The 25,327-nt window shown below is 39.1% G+C and overlaps 1 protein-coding gene across 1 annotated transcript; it reads right to left on the bottom strand.

Annotated features, from left to right (window-relative positions):
• Positions 1-2,447: 2,447 nt before the first annotated feature.
• Positions 2,448-24,025, bottom strand: LOC149001431 (uncharacterized). The gene is made up of 11 exons (XM_089137240.1): positions 23,365-24,025; positions 22,473-22,774; positions 21,181-21,258; positions 20,867-20,969; positions 20,487-20,575; positions 6,456-6,567; positions 5,315-5,368; positions 4,774-4,822; positions 3,706-3,800; positions 3,495-3,610; positions 2,448-3,399 (listed from the first exon to the last, which is right to left on the bottom strand). The coding sequence occupies exons 1-11, from the start codon at positions 23,764-23,766 to the stop codon at positions 3,057-3,059; spliced, it is 1,743 nt and encodes a 580-aa protein (XP_088993366.1). The 5' UTR covers positions 23,767-24,025; the 3' UTR covers positions 2,448-3,056.
• Positions 24,026-25,327: the final 1,302 nt, after the last annotated feature.

Genomic DNA, 25,327 nt, shown 5'->3' on the forward strand with positions numbered 1-25,327 from the left:
GAAACAGAAAAGGAAAAAGAATAGCATTGTGAAAATCATCCCACACCTTCTGGGATACCTTATATTCACGTTGACAGTAATTCTCTGTATTGATGGATGGAAACCTAACTGCAAAAATGGTAACTCAAGCAGAGCCATCATTTTATTTATAATATATATTATGATTGTATTCTTGGGGTAAGGCTGCATAGAAAAATTGTTCCTCCGGAGTTGGCTCGTGTGGAAGCCTTAAAAACTGAGTTCACCCTTTCTTTTATTCCTGTGAAAACATTTATAATATATAACCAATTCTTCTTCTAAAGGTTTTACTATTCATATAAAAAATAAAATTGTTTTTTTTTTTTTACCAATTTACACGCATCTTGATCACATCCTCAAAGTACCTTTTAAATATAATTCAAATATATGGCATCCCTTGGCTCTTGGCCCCAAGGAAATTAAGAATCCATGTATACATGTTCTTATTAATAAAGCTTTAGTTGTATGTTCAAGAAAAATTAGTTTGAATTAGAATTTTTGGTATCATCAATAAATAAAATTGATAAAATTGGAAAAATAATTATTATGAGAGAAATCTTTCCAAATGCAATTGCTTTTAATAAAATAAATTAAAGTTAAAATTAAATCTTGAATGGTCATCTTTTGTTTAGATTCACATATCTGTAACTAGTAGGATGTGAAAGAATACCATTCACAATAAATTAATTAAATTGCTTTATGCAAGAGAAATTAATGAGCACAAATGGGAGCCATGGAGGTTTATGCTTTGGACATGCATGCAGTGGGATTTTTATTTTTGAATTTTGGAAACTATCTTGAACAAGCAAATCTTAGAGGTGGGTCCTTGGGTGGTGGTTCATGCTGCACACTCATTCTCCATCCTTGGGGTTTCTGGAATCTCCCTAAAGAAGGTGGAGGAAAAGTTTGTGCATAAAATCTAACTCAATGGAGGATCGACCCCCTGTAAAATGACTAAAAGTTTTTCTTTCTGAACCATTGGGTCGATCATCCTAATTTCATGCCCTTGGTTCAATCTATTTGTAACATTCTTTTATTTGGCTCTCTTATATACATATGATGACTACCAAGTTGAAGAATTTGATAAGAGATGGAGTAGACAAAAGTTTCACATATTAGATCTTCGGGTCTCAACCCTTAAAAATGAGTTCTACAATCTTCAAGTTGCAATTTATGGAGGATTGCTGGATGAGGATATCCTGTATAGGGAACGACTTGTTGGACATGAATCAGTTGAAGTGTTAAGGGTCACTCTTATTCCTAAAGTGGATACTTAGACATATTGTTGTTAGTTCCATTATTTGTAGATTTATTGCACACTAAACTTATAAATTCCACTATTGAGGTGAATCAAATTGCCTTCATTAGCTTATACAAGGCTACCATATGAAAAAAGGAGTCCAAGGAAGGCTTATGATTTGGTGTCGAGTTTTTTTTTGTGCTCCTTCAACCTGTTCATCTTTAGAAAGGCTACAAATAAAGATGCCATCCTTGGTCCATCAATTGGATCTCGCATTGTATCACATGGCCATCCTATGTTATTTCTTTTGATGGAGTTCACTCTCCATGCTTCTTCGCCAGCTGAGGCCTTCGGTAGGGCTGTCCTATGTACCCAATTCTTTTCAACTTGGTTGTTCGAGTGTCCTCAGATTTCCCTACCAGAAGTTGCTCGGAGTGGTCAATCTGATCCTAGAATTACAATGGTGTGTTTTGTCAACAACCTGTTACATATAAAAATGCCTTTCTCTTACAAGAGCACTTTTAAGAGGAAAACAATCGTTTGTTGTGCACATCTCTCTGTAGTGCCCAACAGTGCACCACCACTATTTGACACGTGAAAAATACCATTTAGATGGTTGAGATTAACAAAAGGTGACTTTTAGGTGTAGAAACCTTGAATAAAACTTTTAGGTGTAGAAACCTTGAGTTAAACCCATTTTAACTTATGCCCTACCCATTTGTGAAAAACCGATTGATTAGACACTCCAAAAATCCCCATTTAAAACTCTTTTATTCACTAACATTGTCTTCTTCCTTAATCCATCCATAGTTTCATAAGGTGAGATGAGGGATGGTAAAAGAGGCTGTAAACGGTTGGCGAGGACTTTGGCGATTATTTTGTATGCCACATTACACAAACTAATGGGTATTTAGTGCTGCACATTTAATACGCAGCACTAAGCTGTGTATGGCCACGATCTCCCTGAGTGATCAAGGTCCAAATCTCGACCACTCAATTTGCAATTTTTATTTTGGTTATAACATATGGTTAAAAAAGTTAATAATAACGCAAATTGGGTGGTTGAGATTCACCTTCGACCATCCATTCCATCCTCACTGTACGCAACTTAGTGCTGCACATTAATTGTTACTTTGGTAGGCCACCAAAATATCAATGTCGGTTAATGACCTATCTTTCATGGAGGAGATGAGGAGGATCATATATTCTGGCTTTAGGGATTTTCCTAAGAATCTAAACCATACTTTATTTAAGTTAATAATAAATTGGAGATTCCATTCATTTGCTCGAAAACACAAAAGAGATTGGTTTCTCATGCTACCTGCTTCCGTAAGGGGAGAACTTGGCTTGAGAGAGATGAGGGGGCTTCCGAGTAAAATCTTGAACCTGCCTACAAGCTGCTGCTGAAGCCAAGGTCTCTCGAGCAACTAACAAAGTTTATTTCTTCTGTAAGCATCAAAACACTAATCTGTCTGAGGCCTAAATGGAATTAAGAAGCAGACATTTGATTGAAAATCAACATAGCCTCAGCTAAATTTCACCTATCAGAAAAGCTACTCTGGTTCCATCCAAACCCAGATGATGAATTCCCCAGCAGATCAAAAGCAAAACCCCATGGTGTCCAATCGAAAGTGAAAATTTCAAAGAATGCAATGCTTTGGATAGCTTTCATATAAAATAAAAATTTTGTTCTCCTTAGGTTTCCACTCTTGGTGCTGGACTAGTGGTTTTCATGACAAACACTTTGAGCTTATGTAGTATACATCTTAGGTCCAACTCACAAGACAACCTGATATGCCTAAAGGAAGTTTCTTTGTACAGCTCCTGAAGAAAAACGTGAAGACAAACCCTGCATCATGTTTTCTGGATCTAACTTAACCTTCTGTCTACCAGCCGTAAGGTCATTCTCACGATCCCATGGCTTCCATGGGTGCTTTCCAACCCATTCTTCTTTATCCTTTTGCAGCTTGATCTTTTTCTTGGAACGACTACCGGCTGCCTCTTCCTGGTGTTTCTGTACCAGCGACTTTGACCGTTTTGACTGATTATATTTGTCTACCAAGTCTGCATCTGAACTTTTTCTTTTCTTTTCCTCTTCAATTGATGCGAGTTCGGCTGCTTTATTATAAGCCTCTAAGTAACTGAAAAAGTATGAAATTGTGTTACCGAATCCTTCTTTAACAGTGAGAAGTGAAGCATAATGCAAGAAAACATGCTTTGACAGAGATTATCATACTTCATTTTTGCTTGCTGGGCCCTATCCATTGGAGTAGTAGTCCAAGCACTGGTGTCACCACGGCCTTCTTTAGTAGTCTTACTAAAAGATGTTGTTGAATGCATGGTCATACCCGGCTGAGCAAAAAAAATGAAAAGCGCATTGTTTTTCGGATCCCAAGCAACAGATCACAAAATAAACAAGAGATGTCAACAATTTTTGGAGAAACTACCTTTCTTTCAGGTGGCAATGTTGTCATCCACTCTTCTCTTTTTTGGGGTTGTTTAATTGTCTCTAGAAGCTCATCATCACCTGGCATCGATATACCTGCAACAATTAAAAAGCCTCAATTAATATCATGACAGCAACCCTCTTTTTTCTTTTTTCTTTTTTTTTTCTTTTGGTTGGGGGGGGGGGGGTTAAGAATGACATCAACTATTTACAGTCACAAATTGACTGACCGACTTCACAATCTATGGCTTCAAAAGATTATATATAAAGGAAAAAAGCTTGATAGAGCATAAAGAGATGAAACAATGTTTGTAGTTCATTATGCATATGTTAATGATCACAAACCAAGTCTAAGGTTGCTGGCGATCTCCTCACAAACCAAGGGAGTGTTCAGGGTAATCTCCTCACAAACAAAGTCTAAGGTTGGGTTGTCTGCAACAGCTATACCTTTTGCTTTACTGATCTAAAAAGAGAAACAATGTTTTTAGTTCGTTATGCAGAAGTCTATGATCCGGATAGATTTTACAACCCACCATAAAGCATGGATGGATTATGCATCAAACCTACACATCGATTAAATCATAGCTCAAGGTTTGTAATGAAATACCGTGGAAAAAAATAGAGTATGAAAGAACTTTGTTAATATTTCACATTCTATTTTAGCTTAGGTTTTTATTTATTGGTCACTTGGTTGAGTGGTTGACAAGGATTCATCATGGGCTGAAAATTGGCCTTCTATTCCACTCTATTTTCTTGGCATAATATGTAATCACTTTTGGGAAACCTCATGTAATCAGGATTAAGAGTTTTTCCGAATCCCAGAACTCGTGAATAAAGCTATCTTGACAAGGGGAGAGCATGCACGAACTCTCATCTCCCCATCTCTTCTTATACTCTCATTAGTTTAAGAAATTCTAATCGGGATCCCCCCCCCCCCCCCAACCTTTTTGACCCAAAAAAATCTCTTCTTTGTTCTTTTCTGTTCTTAAGCTAATGACAGATTCTGGAATTCTATCAAACTTGAAACGCGACCACCAACTTAAATATCCCTGAGAAACAAATAGCTAACCTTGCAATCTTCGCCATTGGGCAGCTTCACGACGTTCTTTTAATTCTGCCTGCAGATGCAAAATCAAAGAATATTACAAACACAACTTGCCCATCACATGGGATCATAAAAACTGAGCAGGCTTTTCAAGGAAGATGAATGAAGTATTCAATGATCAAAATTAGTAAATTCAAGGAAAGGAATAAAAAATGCTTAAGTAATGCCAGATTCATCTAACCAAAACAGGTGGGTCAATCAGAGTAAACATAAAATCTGATCGGTCATAGATTTTTATTGGGAAAAAAATGAGTCACACACACAAGAGAACAAGCAGCCGGATTGCTCAGTCAGTTAAAAGGGTGTGGATGTTTGAATATAATGTCAAGGATTCAACAAGCAAAAAAATACACATCCACAAAACAATGAGAAGACTCAGTTAACATGGTCAAGGTACGACATGCAAGGAAATACATATCAATGGAACAACAAGGGAGAGAGCAGATTTCCTATAATGAAAATCACCAAAATTTCAAATATATTTTAGTTTGAAGAACAGTAATACCTTGAATGCTTCCTGCTCCTCCTTCAGTCTGATTTTGTCATCAATCACTTTTCTCTACAAGAAACAACAAAAAACATCAGAAAACAAAGAACACGAAAATTTCCGATTAGAAGCAATATATGGTAAAATCAATCACAACATCGGCTCTCAAACTAGGAAGAACAAAATCAAACTTCTGATCGTAAATGTGTTAAGAAGTGAGGCCAGATTAAATTGGAAAGGAAAAATGAAACATAAATACTACACAAAAATGATTTCTAAGAAATTCAAAGATAGGTAAAAGGTTGGCTGGGTGGTCCACCATTTAAGCTCGATTCAGTGGCTCATCTAACTGTGCCACGTGGAATAAGGATGTGGCAATTCCAGCCATCAGATATCCTAGGAATGGTCTGGATTGACATCTGTAAAACCTCAGCTCCAAATTCAATTAAGTACTCTTCCAAGTACACTCAAGCACTCACTTGGTAGTCCCAGATTTTCCAGAACTTTGTTTCGCCACATGGCAAACTCTGGCTGAAAAATGAAATCTGAACAGAAGATCATAGAGATCCACCTATCCAAAAAAAATTAGAGCTATCAGCCATGCCACCTGGTATAATTAGGCGATCCACCCAGCCAACCTCTGCTCAATTAAACCCACACAAAAAACCTATTCCATTGATAGCACTGTTAAAAATCTTGAACACTATTAGTGTGCCAGTGGTGCTTGTGTGCTTTTGCTTCGCTTTAGAATCTTCCATGCTGGCATGCCACCAATTGTTCTTGCCAGTGGCCCTCACGTGCCTCACTAATGCATTAGTGACATATACATATTTAGATCCTTTTCTTAGATGCTTTGAGTTGGTTTGATAAAAAAAGAAGATTTGATAATGAAGAGAAAGTACAAGTATAATGACCAACACCTAAGGAAGTAAGGATAAGGACTAGTTAATGGAACCAACTAAAATATATGATTCTGTTAGCCAGAACATTGGAGCAAAGTGAGTGCACACCAGAACAACAATATTTCTTTGTTACCCATAAAACTTCCATAGAAAACATAGGGTGTCAATGTATTTGATGCAGACATATGACATGCAAGTACAATAAAATAAGTAGAAAGTGCCATAACAAAACCCTTGAATATTGAATTGCAAAGTACCTTATCAGGATCTTGTAAATCTTTAAACGCCTTGTTTAATTTGACAAATGCCTGCTGGGCTTGTGGATGAGAGCATTTATCCGGATGTACCAATAGAGATAGTTTCCAATATCTGATAGACAACAAAAAATGTATTTATGAAAAGACACTATGAATAAATCATTTCCCAGCAAAATTACAGTACCGCTTATAAAAACACATTAATATGTATATCATTTTCCAGAAAAACTTAACAGTAACCCATCTATTTTATGACAGCATGAAGAAAGTTGCATTAAACAACTGCAGGAAAATTTCAATAACCCAGTAAAAAACATACGAAAAGGTAGTCATTGTTGTCAACCTGTCCAGGTGGGTTGATCATCTTGGTTGGTACCGAGTTCGTGTTCATATTTCTTTTGGGTGAATAAAGAATATATTATAAGTTTATAACTGAAAGAAAAGAAGAAGAACGAGGAGGAAAGAGAGGGGGGGGGGGGGGGGGAGCTGCACTGCAAGAGCCTAGGACAACAAAGAGCTATCTAAACACCAAGACCAAGTAACAACAATGAGCATGTTCCTTGGGGTATATAGAAATGACCTATGGGGGACAAGGGGCATGGCCTTCCAAATCTGGTCAGGAGATCTAGATTTGTCTATCTGCCCAAGTTACGCTCCAACCAAATCTGCAAGATGCAAGCACTGAAAACCAGCTTCCCAATAGAGTTAGGCAGGGAGTGGCCTTTTTGAATGTGAAGGCTAGCTAACAATACTCTACCTAGAATAGGCCAGGGCACCTAGAGGTAGGATAAATATAGGCAAGGGCTCGAAGCCAAATTGGTATGGAAGAAGGGAAGGCAAAGAAAAGTTGGGGGACGTCTTCAGCTGAGGGGCAGAAAATGTAGGAGATAGGGAGATCAAGTGACTGATGAGAAAAGATTGGGTGGGAAGTCAGAGAGAGGGTTCTCCAAGCCGTAAGACAGTGGCAGGGGATATTGACCAGAAAACCAGACAAGGTTAGACCATGGCACAGGGGGTGAGGGGGAGCGGATAAAGTCTCAAGGAGAAGCCCTAGAGAAAACACCGAATCTAGAAGTAAGCCAGAGGAGTTTATCACAGGGGGGGGCCGGGGGGGGGGGGGGACCAGGGTTAGGTAGCGAAGGAAGTAATGGCCAGATTGGGTCTAGTTCCTGAGGGTGGGGGAGGGCGGAGACCAAGAACCCACACAAATGAAGGCAGAGAGGGGAGAGCTTTCAGGGATACCTGAGTAGACAGCTCTTACTAAAGCTATAGTTTCAAAGCGGGATTTTAGCTCCACGGTGAGATCATAAAGAGGGTTTCAAGAAAACTCTTTTCCTAAATTAAAGTCAAAATGAATCATCTGTGAGAAGTGATCCTGCCTTCTCGCTTTGAGAAAGATGTATCGGAAGATCTAACATTTGTGCTACTTAGAAGAAAGAATATCTGGGCCTGCCAAGGGAAAGATCCACCTCATTTGAAAGGTGTCACTTCTTTGCTAGGGAAAGGGGGCTTCCATCACTACTTTTTCCCCCTTGTGGAATCTTAAGGAGGAGCAGGGATGGCTCCCATGACATGGAAGAGAATGCCAAGGGGTGCCAGGAGTCAAGCCAAAAAGAGATGTTGGAGCTGCTTGCAATGGAGGACATATTAATACAAACCAATACTTGCATACATTAAGGTTCCATGAGGGCATAAATTTGACTATGATTTGTTGTTGAGATCAGCCATTGAAGGAGATTTCACAAAAAAGGTAGGTTTCATAAAAGGCTTGATCTGTGATCAAACTTTTGACGTAACCCAGGTTCTGGGCTAGTCTTCAAGACCCTCTCAAGTAGAACCACCTATCAATTGAGCTATCCCTAAGGTTAGAGTTTTATCTATATCCTAGATGGGATGACTTTGGTGAAGTAAATAAGGAAATTTCAGGTCAACAAGGACCACCAAGGTGATTGGATCTATCTGGAAAATTGTGTTATTGTATATGGGAAAGATTAGCAAGGGTTGGGGTTTTAACAAAACCTAAAGTTGGATGGTGGATTGTGGTGGATACGGTTTCTGGATATCCAAAGTCACCTTAGGCAGGCAGGGATGAGAAAATTAGTGTTCAAATGGAATGAGATAGGGTTTAACAATCTAGGGTAAGGAGGGGAAGATTAGGGTATTGACAAATCAAATGGGAAGGTTAGGGATTTAACAAACCTTAAGATAATGGATGTGTGAAAGAAAAGGAAGTGTGGGAGCTAGTAATTAGAGCAAAGGGGGATAGGAAAGCTTGCAGTTAGGGGGAAAGGGTACGGAAACTTGCGGCTAGACTAGGAGGCTTTCTTGGTAGATTCTTGATGCTTTCTTGAATGACTTGCAAGAATCTTGAATTTCCTTTTCTTTCTTGATCTCCAGTCTTCCTCTTTCTTCTTTCTTTATTTCTTATCTTTTTCTATATTTTCTGCCTTTCTTCTCTTCTTTCCTTCTTCCCTTCTTTTCTTCTAATGCTGCCACAAGATCAAGAAAGGTGGAAAGGGCTGGTAGGAATAAGCGGAGGGCTGGGGAGAGGCTGGCACAAGGTTTAGAAGAAGGGGGAGGGATGGGATGTTGCTACCACAGGGCAGAGGAGAGGGGAAGGGGCTTGGGAAAGGTTAGGCTAGGGGAGGGGCTGGAATTGTACTTGCTGGGGAGTAGGCTGGAACACTCTTACTAGGCTGTCGCAAGCTTTAGAGGTTGAAGGTGGTTGAAGAAGACTTGCTGAAAACTCACACTCAACCATGGGGAATACCACAATTCCAATTCTTTCAATGCTCTTCAGTTTCTATTAATCTAGTCTAATCTTTACATGATGGGGTTGGCTTTTTTTTATAGCCAATAGCCAATTACAAAGAAGGAAAGACACTTGGACTCAAACTACTTGACTAACAAACTTGGATTTAAATTGGGAATCAAAATTATATTGGAAATCCCTTAACAACTACCAACTAAATAACAACTTCATAACTCACCAACAACTAAAAAAGAGCCCCCTTAAGGACCACAAAAATTAACAAATAAAATAATAATTATCTAAAAGGAAAATAATTCCAAGTAGGACTCCCACCTGGAGTAAGATTCTTTCATAAGTTGGCCATGACATAATCAACTAAAAAATTAAAAATAGATCCTGGCTCCTGACAAGACATATAATCTGACTGGACCCATGACACCCAAAGGAGGGTGTGACAATGACCAAAATACCCCTTAGGGCATTTGACCAGCCTTGGCTACCACATGTCCAAGGGGTTGTTTTGGGCCTAAATTTAGGGCCTCCTTGGACCTGCTAACCCTGGTTACATCAATTCTTCTATAAATTGATAGAGAAGAACATGCTATTCAGCAGCGGTAAGGAATCTCTAGGTGCTGAGTGAGAGGGTCTCTAGCGAAGTCAAGCTAAGATTTCTCTAGGCTTTGGACTTGACCAGCCTTTAGTATTGTGCACCATCATCACAGCTCACCCAGAAACTTTCTTCCAAGTATTTGGCAAGCCAGCAATCTCCCTTTCGCCTTCCATCTCACCTTTTTTTTTTATATTTTCTTGAATTTTCGACCCTCAAACCCCCTAAACAAGAACCCTCATATCTTCCACTTTAGCCATCCAAACCCAACCAAACTTGTGGAATTCTATCCATGAATCATTACCTACATTACTTCCAAGTTGACCCATTCTATCACTTAGAGACACAATCCCCCATCTCTAAAATGTTCACCCCATGTCTCTAAGATCAAGAAACCCTTTCATGGTACCATATGAGTTGATTCTCTAAAAAACCTCAGAAGAACTAGCCCCCATTAAATTGAGGCTATATCAAAGTGGTACCAGAGCATAGAAAAACCAACCTAGATTATTTTCAATCTCATCGTCTTAAGCCAGAAGAGTAGGGGAAGAGCATAGGCCTCCAGAGGTGTATTGATTGAGAAACTACGATGAAGTCGATAATTGTAGAAAGAAACGATTGTAGTAGAATGGCTTATTGATCCATGATCTTAAGCCCTTTATTTATAATAAAGTGGAAAGTAGACTATTACAAGGAATAGAAGTTTACATGAATGCAAACTCTAATTTAACTCCTATACAAACTCTTATTAGACTCCTAATAGAATCCAACACTCCCCCTCAAGTTGAGGCATGGATATCACACATGTCCAACTTGACCAAAAAAATATAAAACATCTGTCCAGGTAAACATCTGCAATTTGATCTTCAAACTTAGATATTACGTCTGCCTTATAGACTTCCATTTGATTTGTCCTCATCTTTACTGCAACTTTATGTCTCCAAGGAAGAATGCCCAAGTAAAAAAGTAGAATCTTCAAATGTTGAGAAGACTAAATTTCTGCACAAATCTGAGGGAAAATATATTTTTGGGGTAACAATAGCTAGGGTAAAACAGCCAAAGTGAAAGTTTTGATTTGTAGCAATGTTAGATCTTTAAAGGGAAAGTTTGTTAAGGGACAATCTCCGAGGTAGGGGAAAATTTGTCAAGATAAGTGACAATCTCCAAAGGTAATAGAGATCAAGTTCTGCAAAGGTCAAACGACAAGTCTTTTGCAAGGTTAGATCTCCGAAGGGAAGATGTCAAGTTAAGGGGCAAATCTCCAAGGTTAACAGAGATCAAGTTCTGCACAGTCAAAAAGATAGCTCTATAGCAATGTTAGATCTCTAAAGTGGAAGATTGCGAAGGTAAGGGACAAACTTTCAAAGGTAACAAAGATCAAATTCTACATAAGGAAATCTACATGAAAGGCTTTGAATTGTAGACATCTTCAATCTCCCCCTCACGTGTAGCGTTACACGTGGGAAGATAATAACAAAGGAAATTCCAATGGGGAAACTTGGAAAGGAATAAATTGTAATGGTAAAATAAAAGTATCAGGAAAACAAATCTAGAGAAAATGACAAAATTTGAAAGGGGGTTGACCGAGCCTATGGTGCCACTAATGAAGGTCTGATATTACCGAATGAACCGGATTAGAAGATGTAGTCAAAGCAGAAGTAGATCTTCCAATCAGCTCAAGCAAATAAAGTCCATTTACCACGACCAATCTCCTTCCCCAGATCCTGAAGTAGCTAGGTAGGAGTTGGTAAGGGTAGTAGAGGAAGCGATGGTTAAGCTGTGACCGGCGGAGTGAAGACTCGCATAATACGTCCATGAGTAGCGAACTCCTCCCTGCGAAAAACCAACGTCTGCAGAGGGTGTGGTGGAAAGCGTATTAGAAAGATTAGCCTTTTGTTTTCCCTGTCTTTGTGCTCGTTTTTGCTCAAAATCAGCAGGCTTCCCATGCAGTTTCCAACATTTTTCCTTGGTATGATATGGTTTGTGACAGTGCTCACACTTAACAATTTCCTTAGCCGGATCGGATTTAGTGCGAGCAGTTGTAAAGCTGATTTCTCCATAATAGGAGTATGAAGCATGACTAATCGATGACTTTCCTCACACTAAACAAGAGCATAAGACTCTTTTCTAGTGTAGGAAAGGGAGAACGACTTAAGACTTGCACTCGATCGATCGTACTCCACGTTCAAACTTGCCAAGAAGTCATATACTTGAATCTTATCAATGTACTTCTTATATGTCACCACATCATCGGATTAGTGGGGTGATAATCCCCATAATGATCCAACTCTTGTCAAAGAGATCGCAACTCAGCATAATAGTGGGCCACAGTTAGTTCCTTTTGGGTAGTCTCATGAAGCTTCTTTCGTAGCTCATAAACACGTGCATCATTCCCCAATTGTCCATATGTTTCAAAGTAGTAGCCTTCCGGATTTGGGTTGCAGTATCAAGTAATAGGTAACCCCAGGCAATATTTGGATGCATGGAATTCAAAAGGAATGGCATAATAAGAGAGTTGTTTGATATCCATTTATCCTGTAAAACACCTACGGTAGTGGGTTTGATAGTAGTGCCCGTAATGTATCCAACTAGTCCTCTTCCAGCAATAGTCAGGTAAGCGGATCGAGACCGGATCAAGTAATTTGTGCCATCAAATCTTACCGAAAGAGAATGAAAAGTGGAAAAATATTCGGATCCAAGTGGGAGCGATAGTATCATCAATAGTTGTCATGTTGACAAAATTATCTGCAGTTCTTCAGTCTTCACCCTTTCGAAGTAACAGAAACGTCGCAGAATGCAATAACCTTTTTTTTTTTTTAACAGAATAGCAGATTATAAGAAACAAAATAACAATATGGTTTGGTTTGGTCTAAATTCAGAGAGAACCAAAATATGGTCTAAAGTTGGAGAGAACCAAAATATGGTTCGACAAAGATTTATTGTTTACCCGGGTTGATCGATTCGTTTTCTCTTCTTCTTCTTGAAGTCCCAAATCTTGGAGAGACAAAGCAAGTTGCAGCGGCGATGAAGCAAGTAGCGAAGCGATGGTGTTTCTTCTCTTCTTCTTTCCTTTTCTTCCGGTCTTCCCTAATCGAACCCATTGTAGTGCGGTGGGTACTTGAAGAACAGAGAAAAAAAAGGAGATGGGTTGATGAGGGTTTGCGATGGGTTTGCGATGGGTGCGAGGGCGATGTAGTGGTGATGGTATGCCGAAAAAAACGATGGGTGAAAAAAAAAATTCAGGGAATTTCAATGGCTACGGCTCGATAAGAGATGCGGCGGTGATGGTATAAGCGGTGGTTCCTCTTCTCTTCTTCTTTCCCTCCTTTTTCTTGTTCTTGCAGTGGCAGATTTCTGTCCAAAATTGAAGAATCGATAGGTGCAGAAAATTTCTGAATTTGAATATCTGCGATAGTTGTAGAAAAAAAGAGGAATTTGAATGTCTGCGATAGTTGCAGAAAAATCCTGCGATGGTTGTAGAAAAGTTCTGCAATTGTTGCAGAAGAAAGAGCTTTACGATGGTATTACAGTTGCAGAAAATTCCTGCGATGGTTGCAGAAAATTCTGCAACTGCGATGGGTTTTATGGTAGCAGAAGAAAGAGAAAATCTGCAAAAAATCTGCGATGGGTTTTGCAAAAGGAAAAAATTCTTCAATCGAACTTAGGCTCTGATGCCATTTAGAAAGAAACGATTGTAGTAGAATGGCTTATTAATCCATGATCTCAAGCCCTTTATTTATAATAAAGTGGAAAGTAGACTATTACAAGGAATAGAAGTTTACATGAATGCAAACTCTAATTTAACTCCTATACAAACTCTTATTAGACTCCTAATAAAATCCAACAATAATCACCAATTATTTTATGAATTGCAATATAATTTAGAAATTTATTTTTGATTGGTACGATTTACTTGAGCTACCAAGATGAAACTAGAGCACAATCAACTATTGGGTTATGCTCGTAAACAAATATGAAGGCAAATGATCCTATTATTTGGGCAAAGATTACTTGAGTAAAGTTCTTTCCCTAGGAGCATATAGAGCTCCACGACAATATCAACTAAGCTCACTGCCGCCATAGGTCCTCGAACGATGAAGTTGGGAACAGGGAAGGTGCTAGCATGAATGCCCACATTAGAGTTCCAAATAGCAGATAATATAAATATGAAGAGGAGAAAAAAGTGTGGTAAAGAATGTCCAAAAGGGTCAATTGAGCTTTACATAGTCATTTTGGGCTCATGGATGGGTTCCATACGCATTAAGCTTCTCATTTTTGAGTTTATTGATGGAATGGGCCTAATTAATAAGCACATAAAGCAGGAGCAATGCCTGTACACGGGATTAGTTGTTTAAATAATTATTAGACGGTGTTTGAGTAACATTGGGATACTTAATAACTAGATAAAATTCTGCTTTGAGTTTATTTACTTTATTGAGTCTTTAGAGTGACCAGGAATCCTTTTTCAGTCAAATTAAGAATTTTAGAAGATCTATATGTTGTTGCATTCCCCCCACCAAAGAGACGATGAATTGAATTTTGGGTTCTGTTTATTGCTGCCAGTGAGATACAATGACATGGCCTCCCCCACCCCCAAAAAAAAATTGGGTTCTCATTATTGTTGCCAGTGAGATACATTGACACAGCATCCCCCCCCCCCCCTCTCTTCTCTTTGTGGGATTTCTAATTTTCTCTTTCTGTTTTCTTCTCCAAAGAATATTCAAGAAGACATTCAACAAAGGTAAGTTCAATTATCCCTAACCCCAATTCTACTTTACCTAATCTTCTCAACTTCAAAATTCCCCAACCCTAAGTCTCCTTTTTCTTTCGTCTTTTCGTTTTCCTTAAATTCTAGGTATTAAAACCTATCTACAGCCCAATATAACCACTAGAATCCATTAGAAATCCATCGCACAGCTCATACCTATCATCTCCTTATTCCAATCAAGAATATACATCAAACTACCATCCAAAACGCTAGGTTCTAAACCTTTCTTGAATTTTGGTACTTCCCAAAAAAACCCAAATTTCAAACTTAAATCTACACCAATCTGATTGTCAGGACCACCCCAAACTTTAGGGATCATCCCTATATACCATTTCCCAAGTTTTTTCCAAGTTTCACTCCATTTCAATAACGTTTCATCCCATATCTCAACAATATGCCCCATTCATTTATACACCCCCCCCCCCCCAAAAAAAAAAGATTTCTCCAAAGCTATCCAAACTTATGTTCTTAGGAATCCCAATCAAATATCCCAAAATCTTTAAACCCTAAATGACATGCTGCATAGAGCACACACAACCCATCACCGTTGGACATCTGCTTCTATCCTGGGCCAATAAGAATGCCTTTCCGGGTGAGCCAGAGTTTGATCCACCCAAAAGAGTAATCCAACTCTGGCGTCATGAAGGACCGCGAGACGCCTCTCTTTGCCCGACATACTCTGCCGTCTTTGTAGAGTAAGTCGTCTAGCCGGCTAACCCTTACTTTTTGAGTTGAGATTATGGACAATTGGCCTTTAGTTGAACCTCTTCAATCTACAGCTGTATCAACGACCCCATAGAGAAAGGCCACATCATAATACAACGCAACCTAACTTTAAGGAGTACATGCAAGCTTTCATTAACAAAGGTAATAATCAGAGGAGACAGGAAGAATACCTCCCATCAAAAGGCAGCAAAACCCCCACTATTGGGGATCCATATCAGAGTAATGGAAATGGCAGTAAAGACAAAAACAAGACGGAAGCTAGTATGGAAAGTCCTGGTAACAAGGTAAAACAAACTTGTGCTAGCATAAAAAGACTAAAGGAGCTGATAGTTAAAGGAATCAAGGAAAATTGTGATACGGAAAAAGAGGTAGCACTTGAAGCTCCAACAAGGGAAGTACCATAAAATGAAGTCAGCCCAACACAGCCCATGCATAGCTGCTGCCTGTCCCCCAAAAGTAAATCCAAAGGAAATCATTAAAGAGCAGGGCTCAAATAGTGGTATAAGAAAAGGTAATTAACAACACTTCACTACAGGTCTACAAATTTCAAGTTGGTGAAGAGATGGAGCAAGTGACTCAAGTCTCAATGAAAAGGCTACCAAAGATAAAGGTGGTCCCACAGAAGCTTGTATAGACATGATCAAAGCAATAGCACCACTTGGATATGTAATGGACATGGCTGCTGATTTTGCACATGAACACCATGGGTTTGCCATGCCCCCTAGATTTTTTTTTGCAGAGAAGGTCTCCAGACTAGAAGATTTCATTCCTAGTGTTTTTACACTGCCAAAATTTTGCCCAAAAAGGGTCAGGCTCCCATACACATCACTCTCCCTCTGCAACAGTACAAAATTCGAGGAAGAACTCTTTTCAAGATGGGGGGAGTTCATGCAGATCCAGTGCTAAATAAGGTTCTATTTCCTAAGAATACGCCGAAAGTTGAGAGATATAGGTGTTGGGCCTACATTCGATGAGTTTCCTTTGTAATCAACCAACTTAATGTACCTAAAACATGGCACCTGAATTCCGCATGAAAGTTCCTTTACTCAAGTCTCTTTTTTTTTCCTCTCATCCTTAGTAGAGTTAATAAATAACTAGTCCTTATTAGGCTAAGGCATGTAATTTGATTAGCACATCACAGCACCTCATCCCATCTTCCCCACTTTTTCTCTTTATTTTAAGCAGTAAATACCTGGACAAACCCTTCTTTTCCCCAGAATCAAGAAACATCATATTTAACAAGCTAAGCATCAGATTGCCTCACATTTCAGCCAGAGCTTGCCTCCATAAACCCTTAGATTTCACCCCAATTTGAAGCCATTCTAAAAAGCCAACTTTGGGTTAGAGCATTATTTTTGGGACTCCCTAAAACCCTAAAAACAAGAACCTAGTCTAGCCCAATCTTCCCATCAGACCACCAAACTTGGAAGATTCATCCCCATACATCATCCTTTCTGACTGCTATAAACCCTAGATCCCTAATTCTGATTTTTCACCCTATATTACGCCACACCAACCAAGCTTTTTTCAACCAAAAAGCACCATTGTCAACAAGTCATTATAACTCCATCCCACCACTAGAGTTTCAAAGCACACAGAATGTCGGGTAATTAATACCCACCGGATAGGGCAATCAGCAAATAAAAGGAACACATAAATTTACGTGGAAAACCCTTAACGGGAAAAACCACGGGCAAGAGAGAAACTCCAATATCTAAATAATAAATACAAGGAGGAGGAATATTCCTTTTCTAAATAGGATATTCCCTTTTGTTTTGGTGTGCTTTACAAGAGGAGGGGAGGCTTACTTTATAGCCTCCTCCTCTCCCTTTTAGTCCCACATCAGGCGATGTGGGACTAAAGTAGTCAAACATTTCAACAATCTCCCACTTGGAGATTAGATTGAGAACCAATCAATTTCCACACTAGTCTTTATCTTGCCACCACCATGCTGTCTACGTTTCTGTCAAGCCATACAAGGATTTGCACCAAATGAACTTGCCAGTGTTGATTGCCTTTGTCAATGCATCTGCTAGGTTTTCTTTCGTGTGGATTTTCTGTGTATCCACCCTTCCGTCTTCCACCACTTCACGAACAAAATGATATTGGACTCCTATGTGTTTTGTCCTGGAATGAAAAGTTGGATTCCTTGCAATGTGCAAGGCACTCTGACTGTCACAATATAAGAGAATCTTCTCTTGTTTGTGCCCAAGTTCTTCCATGAATCTTCTTATCTAGATTGCTTCTTTACAAGCTTGTGTAGCTGCCATATACTCAGCCTTTGTTGTAGACAATGCTACAACTGTCTATAGTTTAGATACCCGGCTCACAGCTCCTCCTGCAATTGTAAACACATAGCCAGTAGTGGATTTTCTTTTATCAAGATCACCTGCAAAATCAAAATCAACATATCCTTTGATAGTAAATTCAGATCCTCCATAACATAGAGCAGCATCCGAGGTTCCTTTAATGTATCTTAGGATCCTCTTCACTATAATCCAATGCTCTTGTCCTGGATTCGCCATATGCCGACTAATTACTCCCACTGCATGTGCAATGTCCGGTCTTGTACATATCATAGCGAACATCAGACTTCTCATTGCTGATGCATACGATACTCGAGACATCTCCTTCCTCTCTGCTTCATTGCTAGGACACATACTTGAGGATAACTTGAAATTAACAGGAAGCGGAGTAGAAATTGGCTTACAGTCTTGCATATTGAAGCGGCGCAAGAATTTCCTTAAGTAACTCTTCTGAGATAGCCAAATCTTCCTGTTATTTCTGTCTCGGTGAATTTGCATCCCTAGAATCTTGTTTGTGGGTCCCAGAGCCTTCATTTCAAATTCCCTAGCCAACTGAGCATTTAATTCTATGATCCGATCTTTGTTGGGGCCTGACACCAACATATCATCAACATACAACAGTAAAATGATGAAATCATCAACACCAAACCTCTTGTAATACGCACAAGGGACTGGAGCAAGCTTGTTGTATCCAAGGCTCAATATGAAGGAATCAAATCTCTTATACCAACATCTTGGTGCCTGTTTTAAGCCGTACAGAGATTTGATCAACTTGCAAACCAAGTTCCTCTTTCTTGGTTATTCAAAACCTTTTGGTTGGAGCATATATATTTCTTCTTCAAGATCTCCATGAAGAAATGCAATTTTTACATCTAACTGCTCAAGATGTAGATCAAATGTAGCACAAAGTGCCAGAACTATCCGGACAGTAGTAAGTCGAACCACTGGAGAAAAGATTTTTGTGAAATCGACACCTTCTTTTTGAGCATATCCTTTGATAGCCAATCTTGCACGATACCGCTCTACTTGATCATCACTGTTTCGTTTGATCTTGTAAATCCATTTGTTTCCAATGGGTTTCCTTCCGTGCGGTAAAGTTACAAGCTCCCACGTTTTATTCTTATGAAGAGCTTCTAGTTCTTCCTGCATTGCTACCATCCAAAGTGACGCTTCTGAGCTATCAATCGCTTCTTTGAATGTTGATGGCTCCCCATCTTCCATTAGAAGATAATATGCAACATTGCTCTCCATAATATAATCAGACTGCTAGGTTGGTGCATATCTTTCACGAGTTGACCGTCGAACTTCTACAGTTGTAGACTCAACTGGTACTTGTTCCTCGTTTTCTGATCTTGCACCAGAAGAATTTTATGAAGAGCTTCTAGTTCTTCCTGCATTGCTACCATCCAAAGTAACGCTTCTGAGCTATCAATCGCTTCTTTGAATGTTGATGGCTCCCCATCTTCTGTTAGAAGACAGTATGCAACATTGCTCTCCATAATATAATTAGACTGCCAGGTTGGTGCATATCTTTCACGAGTTGACCATCGAACTTCTACAGTTGTAGACTCAACTGGTACTTGTTCCTCGTTTTCTGATTCTGCACCAGAAGAATTTTCTGGATTGGACTTCTCTTCTTCCTGAACTGTTGTACTCTCCGAAATTTCTATTGAAGTGCTACTCACATCTTCCTTTTGCAGCTTATCTTCTGCAAAAATAACATCTCTGCTGATGACGACTTTGTGGGCAGTGGGATCCCACAGTAGATACCCCTTGACTCCATCAGCATATCCCAAGAATTTGCATTTTCTGGATTTTGGATCCAACTTTGAAATTTCTTGGGAATGATACATCACGTACACAAGACTCCCAAATGTGTGCAGGCGTGAATAATCAACTGGTTTGCCAGTCCACATCTCCATCGGTGTCTTCAGATCAATCGATCTTGTTGGTGATCGATTAATCACATAGCAGGCAGTGTTTACGGCTTCTGCCCAAAAGGACTTAGCCATGCTTGCAGTTCTTAACATGGCTCTCGTTCTTTCGAGTAGAGTTCTATTCATCCGCTCTGCTACTCCATTCTGTTGAGGAGTGTAAGCCACCGTGAATTGTCTCTTGATTCCTTCTTGAGTACAAAACTCAAAGAAGTCATCTCCTGTATATTCACCGCCATTGTTCATCCTGAGGCACTTGATTTTCTACTCAGTTTCTCGTTCAATTTGCGCTTTGAGTGTTTTGAAAACTAAAAATACATCTGACTTCTTCTTGATAGGAAACACCCAACATCTTCTGGAATAATCATCAATGAAAGATACATAGTACCTTGCTCCTCCCAGAGATGCTCTAATACCAATTGTTGAAATGTTTGATTACTTTAGTCCCACATCGCCTGATGTGGGACTAGAAGGGAGAGGAGGAGGCTATAAAGTAAGCCTCCCCTCAAAACAAAAGGGAATATCCTATTTAGAAAAGGAATATTCCTCCTCCTTGTATTTATTATTTAAATATTGGAGTTTCTCTCTTGCTTGTGGTTTTTCCCGTTAAGGGTTTTCCACGTAAATTTCTATGTTCCTTTTATTTGCTGATTGCCCTATCCGGTGGGTATTAATTACCCGACATAGAAAACCCCCAAGACCACATTTGAAATTTCCCAAATTTTACCATATAGAACTCATAACTGAAATTTCAAGAAACCCTTTGTTTTAACACATTTGAGTTGGGTTCAACAAGATCTTGGCTGTCTGGCCTCATTCAATTAGGCTACATCAAAAGCATACCAAATTTGTGTATTTCAAAGAGACCTGCCATTGTAGGATTAAGGTAGTGAACAAGTTATAGAGAGAAAACGCCTTACAGTATAAACTAAATTTACCTTTTCTTCATGTTGTCGGCTGACATATTCAAGTTCACTCCAAGAACATCATATGGAGTGTCATCATCAGCTGCCATAATTCTTGTAACCTGTTAACAGTAAGGAAGCCAAGGAAAAAATGCATATGTAAGCACCAATGAAATGACTTTTTATTACTACTAAATTTAAGGACAAACCTGGTACAAGAATTTATTTTTTAATGGTGTAGGATTATCAATTAACATGTTTGAAAGAGATTGAAAATTATCCCAAATGACAGTTACAACACAGTAGAGATGCAATCAGACCAATATTTCTTTTTGGGGGTGGGGGGCGGGGGGACAAGATATGATCAGGTTATAAAATTTAATTAACAATGTATAACAGATAGATAGTGGGACCTCTTCAAAGCGCTCTGCCTCATTTGCTGATGCAGCTTCGGCAACCACAGCAGGAGGCGGAGGACCAATAAACAAACTGTTGTCATCCTCCAACTCAGTGTCCCTAAATAACGTAAATATTAGAGAAAACAAACCCAAAAACAATATTTTACATAGAAAAGAAAGGGCACATTATAAAGCTTAACTACTCATCATTATTAACTCAGTCAATTAAGATTCGAACAGCATATTACAACTTTGTGAGCTCCATGTACAATTTTAAGATGTCTACAAAGAAGAGAAGCTACTGAAGAACTGATCTTATAGGTGAATACCTCAGCACAGCCTCAGCTTCTGTCAATTTGGCTGCAGCAGCTAGTAACTCAGAAGATGGCATTTCAGGGCCAATTACGCTGCACAAGGCACCAACAATGCATCATAAGCATAACCGTAGTTCCAACCTTCCCAAGATACTTAATTTGAAAAATTTTCATAATAGGAAAAAAAAGATTGCCAGCTGAAAGACTTCTCCACACATTTAGATCTATAACCAAGCCAACAATGATGCATCATAAGCATAAACCACAGAAAAAAAAAATGCTTAAAGATTTCAAGATGAAAAACATGTAAGCCAGGAAAAGAAAAGGAAGGTTAATGCTCTCTCAAGCCCAACCCAAGAAGGGAAACAAGATTATATCCTACAGATTATGTCCCCAACTCTCTCTCTCAAAACAAGCTTAAAGGAAGGGAAATAATAGAGAGAGGAAAAAATAACACGCTGCCATTAATGCTCTCTCAAGCCTAACCCAAGAAGGGAAAACGAGATTATATCCTACAGATCATGTCTCAAACTCTCTGAAAACAAGCTTAAAGGAATGGAAGCAATAGAGAAAAGAATAACACATTCTCCCAGCTCCTCACTCCCCACCCAAAAAGACCTTTGGTATAAGCCCTTTGGGCTTTTAGCCAAAGAAGAAAAAGCGAGTGTTACTGATCTAGTCTTCTTCCTCTTTGTGTCTTGTGAAGGAGCCTTCTCTGCCAATGCCTCAGACTTCTCCAGCAAAAGCATCTGTTATTCATCTAATGATGCAGGATTTGGTACAAATGTGACCAGAACTTGAAAATTTTCAGTTTCACAATTGGGTGGGAAAATTTAGAACTTGGAAGAAGCACAAATAACAAAATCTTGGGATAGCCTTAATGCTTTATAGGAAGAATTGCTTCTTTTATTTCCCATAGTTGGTGCTATGTTTAAGGGTTTCTCTCCCAGAGGTGTTTTGATGTGGGAACTGGGAGATTCTCAGTGTTTTTCCCAACGTACCTCATCAGATTCACATAATCATTTCTATATGATGTATCTTGGCCAAATAGAGTGGAAAATTCCCAACAACTATGGACAAAAGAAAACTATATAGAATCCAAGCATTTAATACTGAAATGAGATTGAAGTTCATCCCATAAGTTTAGCAGTAAGAGTGACTGAATGAGAAATGATATGGTGTCCAAAGAGACAAATCTAGGATTTGATATACAAAACAGCCAAGTTCACCAAAACAGTAAACTTAACCGCCTGTGATTAACCCATCCAGAGAAATAAACAGCAATGATATAAAACATAGATTATCACCTTCTTCTAGGGGCAGGAGCAGGAGCAGGGGATTCGTCATCCTCCACAACCAACTGGGGGGACTGCGTGCCAATTGTCGGTGCAGAATTAGAAAACTGCTGCTCTGTGGATCTTAGGTGTGACGTAATTATGGAACCAACAACCTCCAATGTAGGACGCTGAGTAGTTGGCAATAAGAAAAGTCCAGAACCATTTTTTTTCAGATTCAAGGAATCAAACAACTTCCTCAGAAGCTTCACCAGAGATCTATTGGGCATACCACTTGTATCAATAGCTTGCCCATCATCAATCACTTGAAGAAGCTGCAGCAACAAGAGATTTGTTTTGGTAAGGTATGGGGTAAAACCTGTGCACTATTGAACAGACAATAAGACTCACCAGCACCCACGAGGATTCAAAGATGGAATAGAACCAATCAAGGGAATGGAAAAAGAAAGGTATCTACTCGAATATTCATGCAGTAACCCTGAATCCTACATATGGACACATTGCTAAAATTATATAAGAGATATCTTCTTCTTCCAATCACTCATCTTTCAAAAATTAGTGTCTTAATGCACGAGGGTCCACTAATACAGGATCTGGGAGAGGCAAATGAATGAAACATACCTTCCCCCAAGTCCCTTGTCCCTTTTTGCAAGAGAGGATGTTTTCAAGTTTTCAAAAGCCGCAACACACTGATTTTGATAGTTTCACCAAAGATTTTCAATTAATAGTCGTGTCAGTATCAGCAGGTAGCAAAAAGCTAACTCTGCCCATCATTCCTTTGAAAAGTACGAAAAAAAACAAACAGGTTGCTTCCCTACCTACCTTAATCATCAATAAAATTATCAAGGACTAACATGAAACAAATTACTAATTAAAGTTGAGAAAAAAATTGAAAAATGGATACCTGTTTCAGATCATCAGCAGCAGAAGGGAACTCCTTCAGAATGTACCGAATAACGGTTTCTGGGTCTTCTTGAGACACTTCAGGTTCCGATTCATCTTCGCTAGAGGATCTGGAATCATCATCATCACTGTATACTTCAGCCCTCTTTTTTGCTTTTCGTTTCTCTTCTCTCCTTCGCTCCCTCCTCTTCTCCCTTCTTTCCCTTCTTCTCCGACGATGTCTCTCTTCTCTTTCACGTTTCTTCTCCTTGTCCCTTCTGCTTGTACTGCTTCCTTTGTGGCGACGACTGCTTGACCTTTTACTACGTTGGCTGCTTTCGCTGTCGGATGAGATTGAAGGTGAGGATGAATCTTCTGTTGTCTCCTCAGAACGCTTCCTACGGGTTCTCGAATCCCTTCCCATCTAACAGAACTTGAAGCAAGACAGAAAGGAGGTGATGAAATCAGACTAATTGGGATTATGCTATTGCAAAGCGTTTGTGACTGTCATCGGACTTGGCCTGAAACAATGGGATTGAGAATCAAAAATCGCAGCACAGAGATGATAGAACAGAGAGAGGGGTGGGGGAAGCCAGCGTAACCTGTGGGGATTTTTCGGTCCGATTCCCTAGTTTGTGATGTTCTTCCTCTGCTACACCCCGAAACGGAACAAAATCGAAACCGAAAGAATTTGACACCAAACTCGACACGATGATGATACGATAGGTTTTTTTTTTAATGAAAAAATAAAATAAAATGGTTGTTTGCGGGTCCCACTTTACTCCCACCTTTATAACCTCTCACATTGGGAGTTGAAAAAGTTTGGGAGGGAAAGGTTGGGCCCACTACTTCACGCGGATGGTCGAGATCGAAACTTGGCCGAGATTTCCTGCCCCGATGGAGCACGACACCCACTATTTACTTTTTTTAAAGAATTTTTCCACCTCACTTTTATTCCAGTAAACAAACACTATCGAAGAAAATCTTTTGCTGTAAATTGACTTCATAATCTTTTGAGAGAGTCAAACAAGGGTTTGAGAAATGGGGACTGGGGAGATAGAATTTTTTTTTTTTTACTACCTTCTCCAAGCAAATAAATTACAAGTGCCATTACAAGAGATGCAACTGCTTGTGTGTAAGCCACAATTACCTTGCTACTCATTCCATGATTAAGAGCAGCTTTTGCTACTAAGTTAGCAAAACAGCATCGTTAATGGTGAACTCCAAAATTAGCATAGCCATTAGAGGCCCACATTCTTCCAACATACCCATGGCCAAGTTGCAGAGATTGAACTCCAAGTCAGTAAGGTTTGATATTGAACTATTGAGCTTAATTAGCAGGCACTTTTTTTTTTTTTTTTGACAATAAAAAATAAAATATAGAGATAATTATTGTTTTTCCTTTTATACTTTGATTTTAGAGTAATTTTCACTTTGAACCCCCTAAAGTTTGGTCCATGGCACTTTTAATTTGAAAAAAAATTCTCCTTTGCATATGACTCCCCTGAGGTTTCTAGAAATGACTAATTAAGGATAAATCATGATTTTGATGACCAAAATACATTTATGGTACCATGGTCAAGATTGTACCATGTATGTCACTTCGATCTAACGGTTTATGTTAAAAAGACAAATTATAATTGCAATGTTAATCTTTTTATTTTATATTCAAGGGTCTTAAGATTTCAAATTTACAAACTTATACCCTTGATTGAAACTCAATTAAATCTCATTCCCATTCCACAAGAAAAGAAAAAACACTTCGAAGAATAACCATCCAGGTGAAGAGCGTCTAGGGAAGATTAATGGGGAAGACCAAGACAAAAAGAGAGAGAGAGAGAGAGAGAGAGAGAGAGAGAGAGAGAGAGAGAGAGAGAGAGAGAGAGAGGGTTTTGGCTTAGGGAAGAAGAGCTTCAAGATGCATTCTAGATCGTGTTGACTGTTGAAGCTCCTGGCTCTCGAATCTGAAACTTTTCTTTGGTCTT

The sequence above is a fragment of the Hakea prostrata genome, chromosome 10 (genome assembly GCF_041222555.1).
Source record: "Hakea prostrata isolate BN-2017 chromosome 10, UWA_Hpros_2, whole genome shotgun sequence".
Classification (NCBI taxonomy): Eukaryota; Viridiplantae; Streptophyta; class Magnoliopsida; order Proteales; family Proteaceae; genus Hakea; species Hakea prostrata.

Excerpts from the sequence above, each read along its gene's own strand:
- LOC149001431 (XM_089137240.1), bottom strand. The coding sequence starts at position 23,766 with ATGGGAAGGGATTCGAGAACCCGTAGGAAGCGTTCTGAGGAGACAACA. Across the intron at positions 21,259-22,472 it reads GCTCCTGCCCCTAGAAGAAG|CGTAATTGGCCCTGAAATGC; the intron begins GTGATAATCTAT and ends TGCCTTGTGCAG. Across the intron at positions 3,801-4,773 it reads CCAATGGCGAAGATTGCAAG|GTATATCGATGCCAGGTGAT; the intron begins GTTAGCTATTTG and ends TAATTGTTGCAG.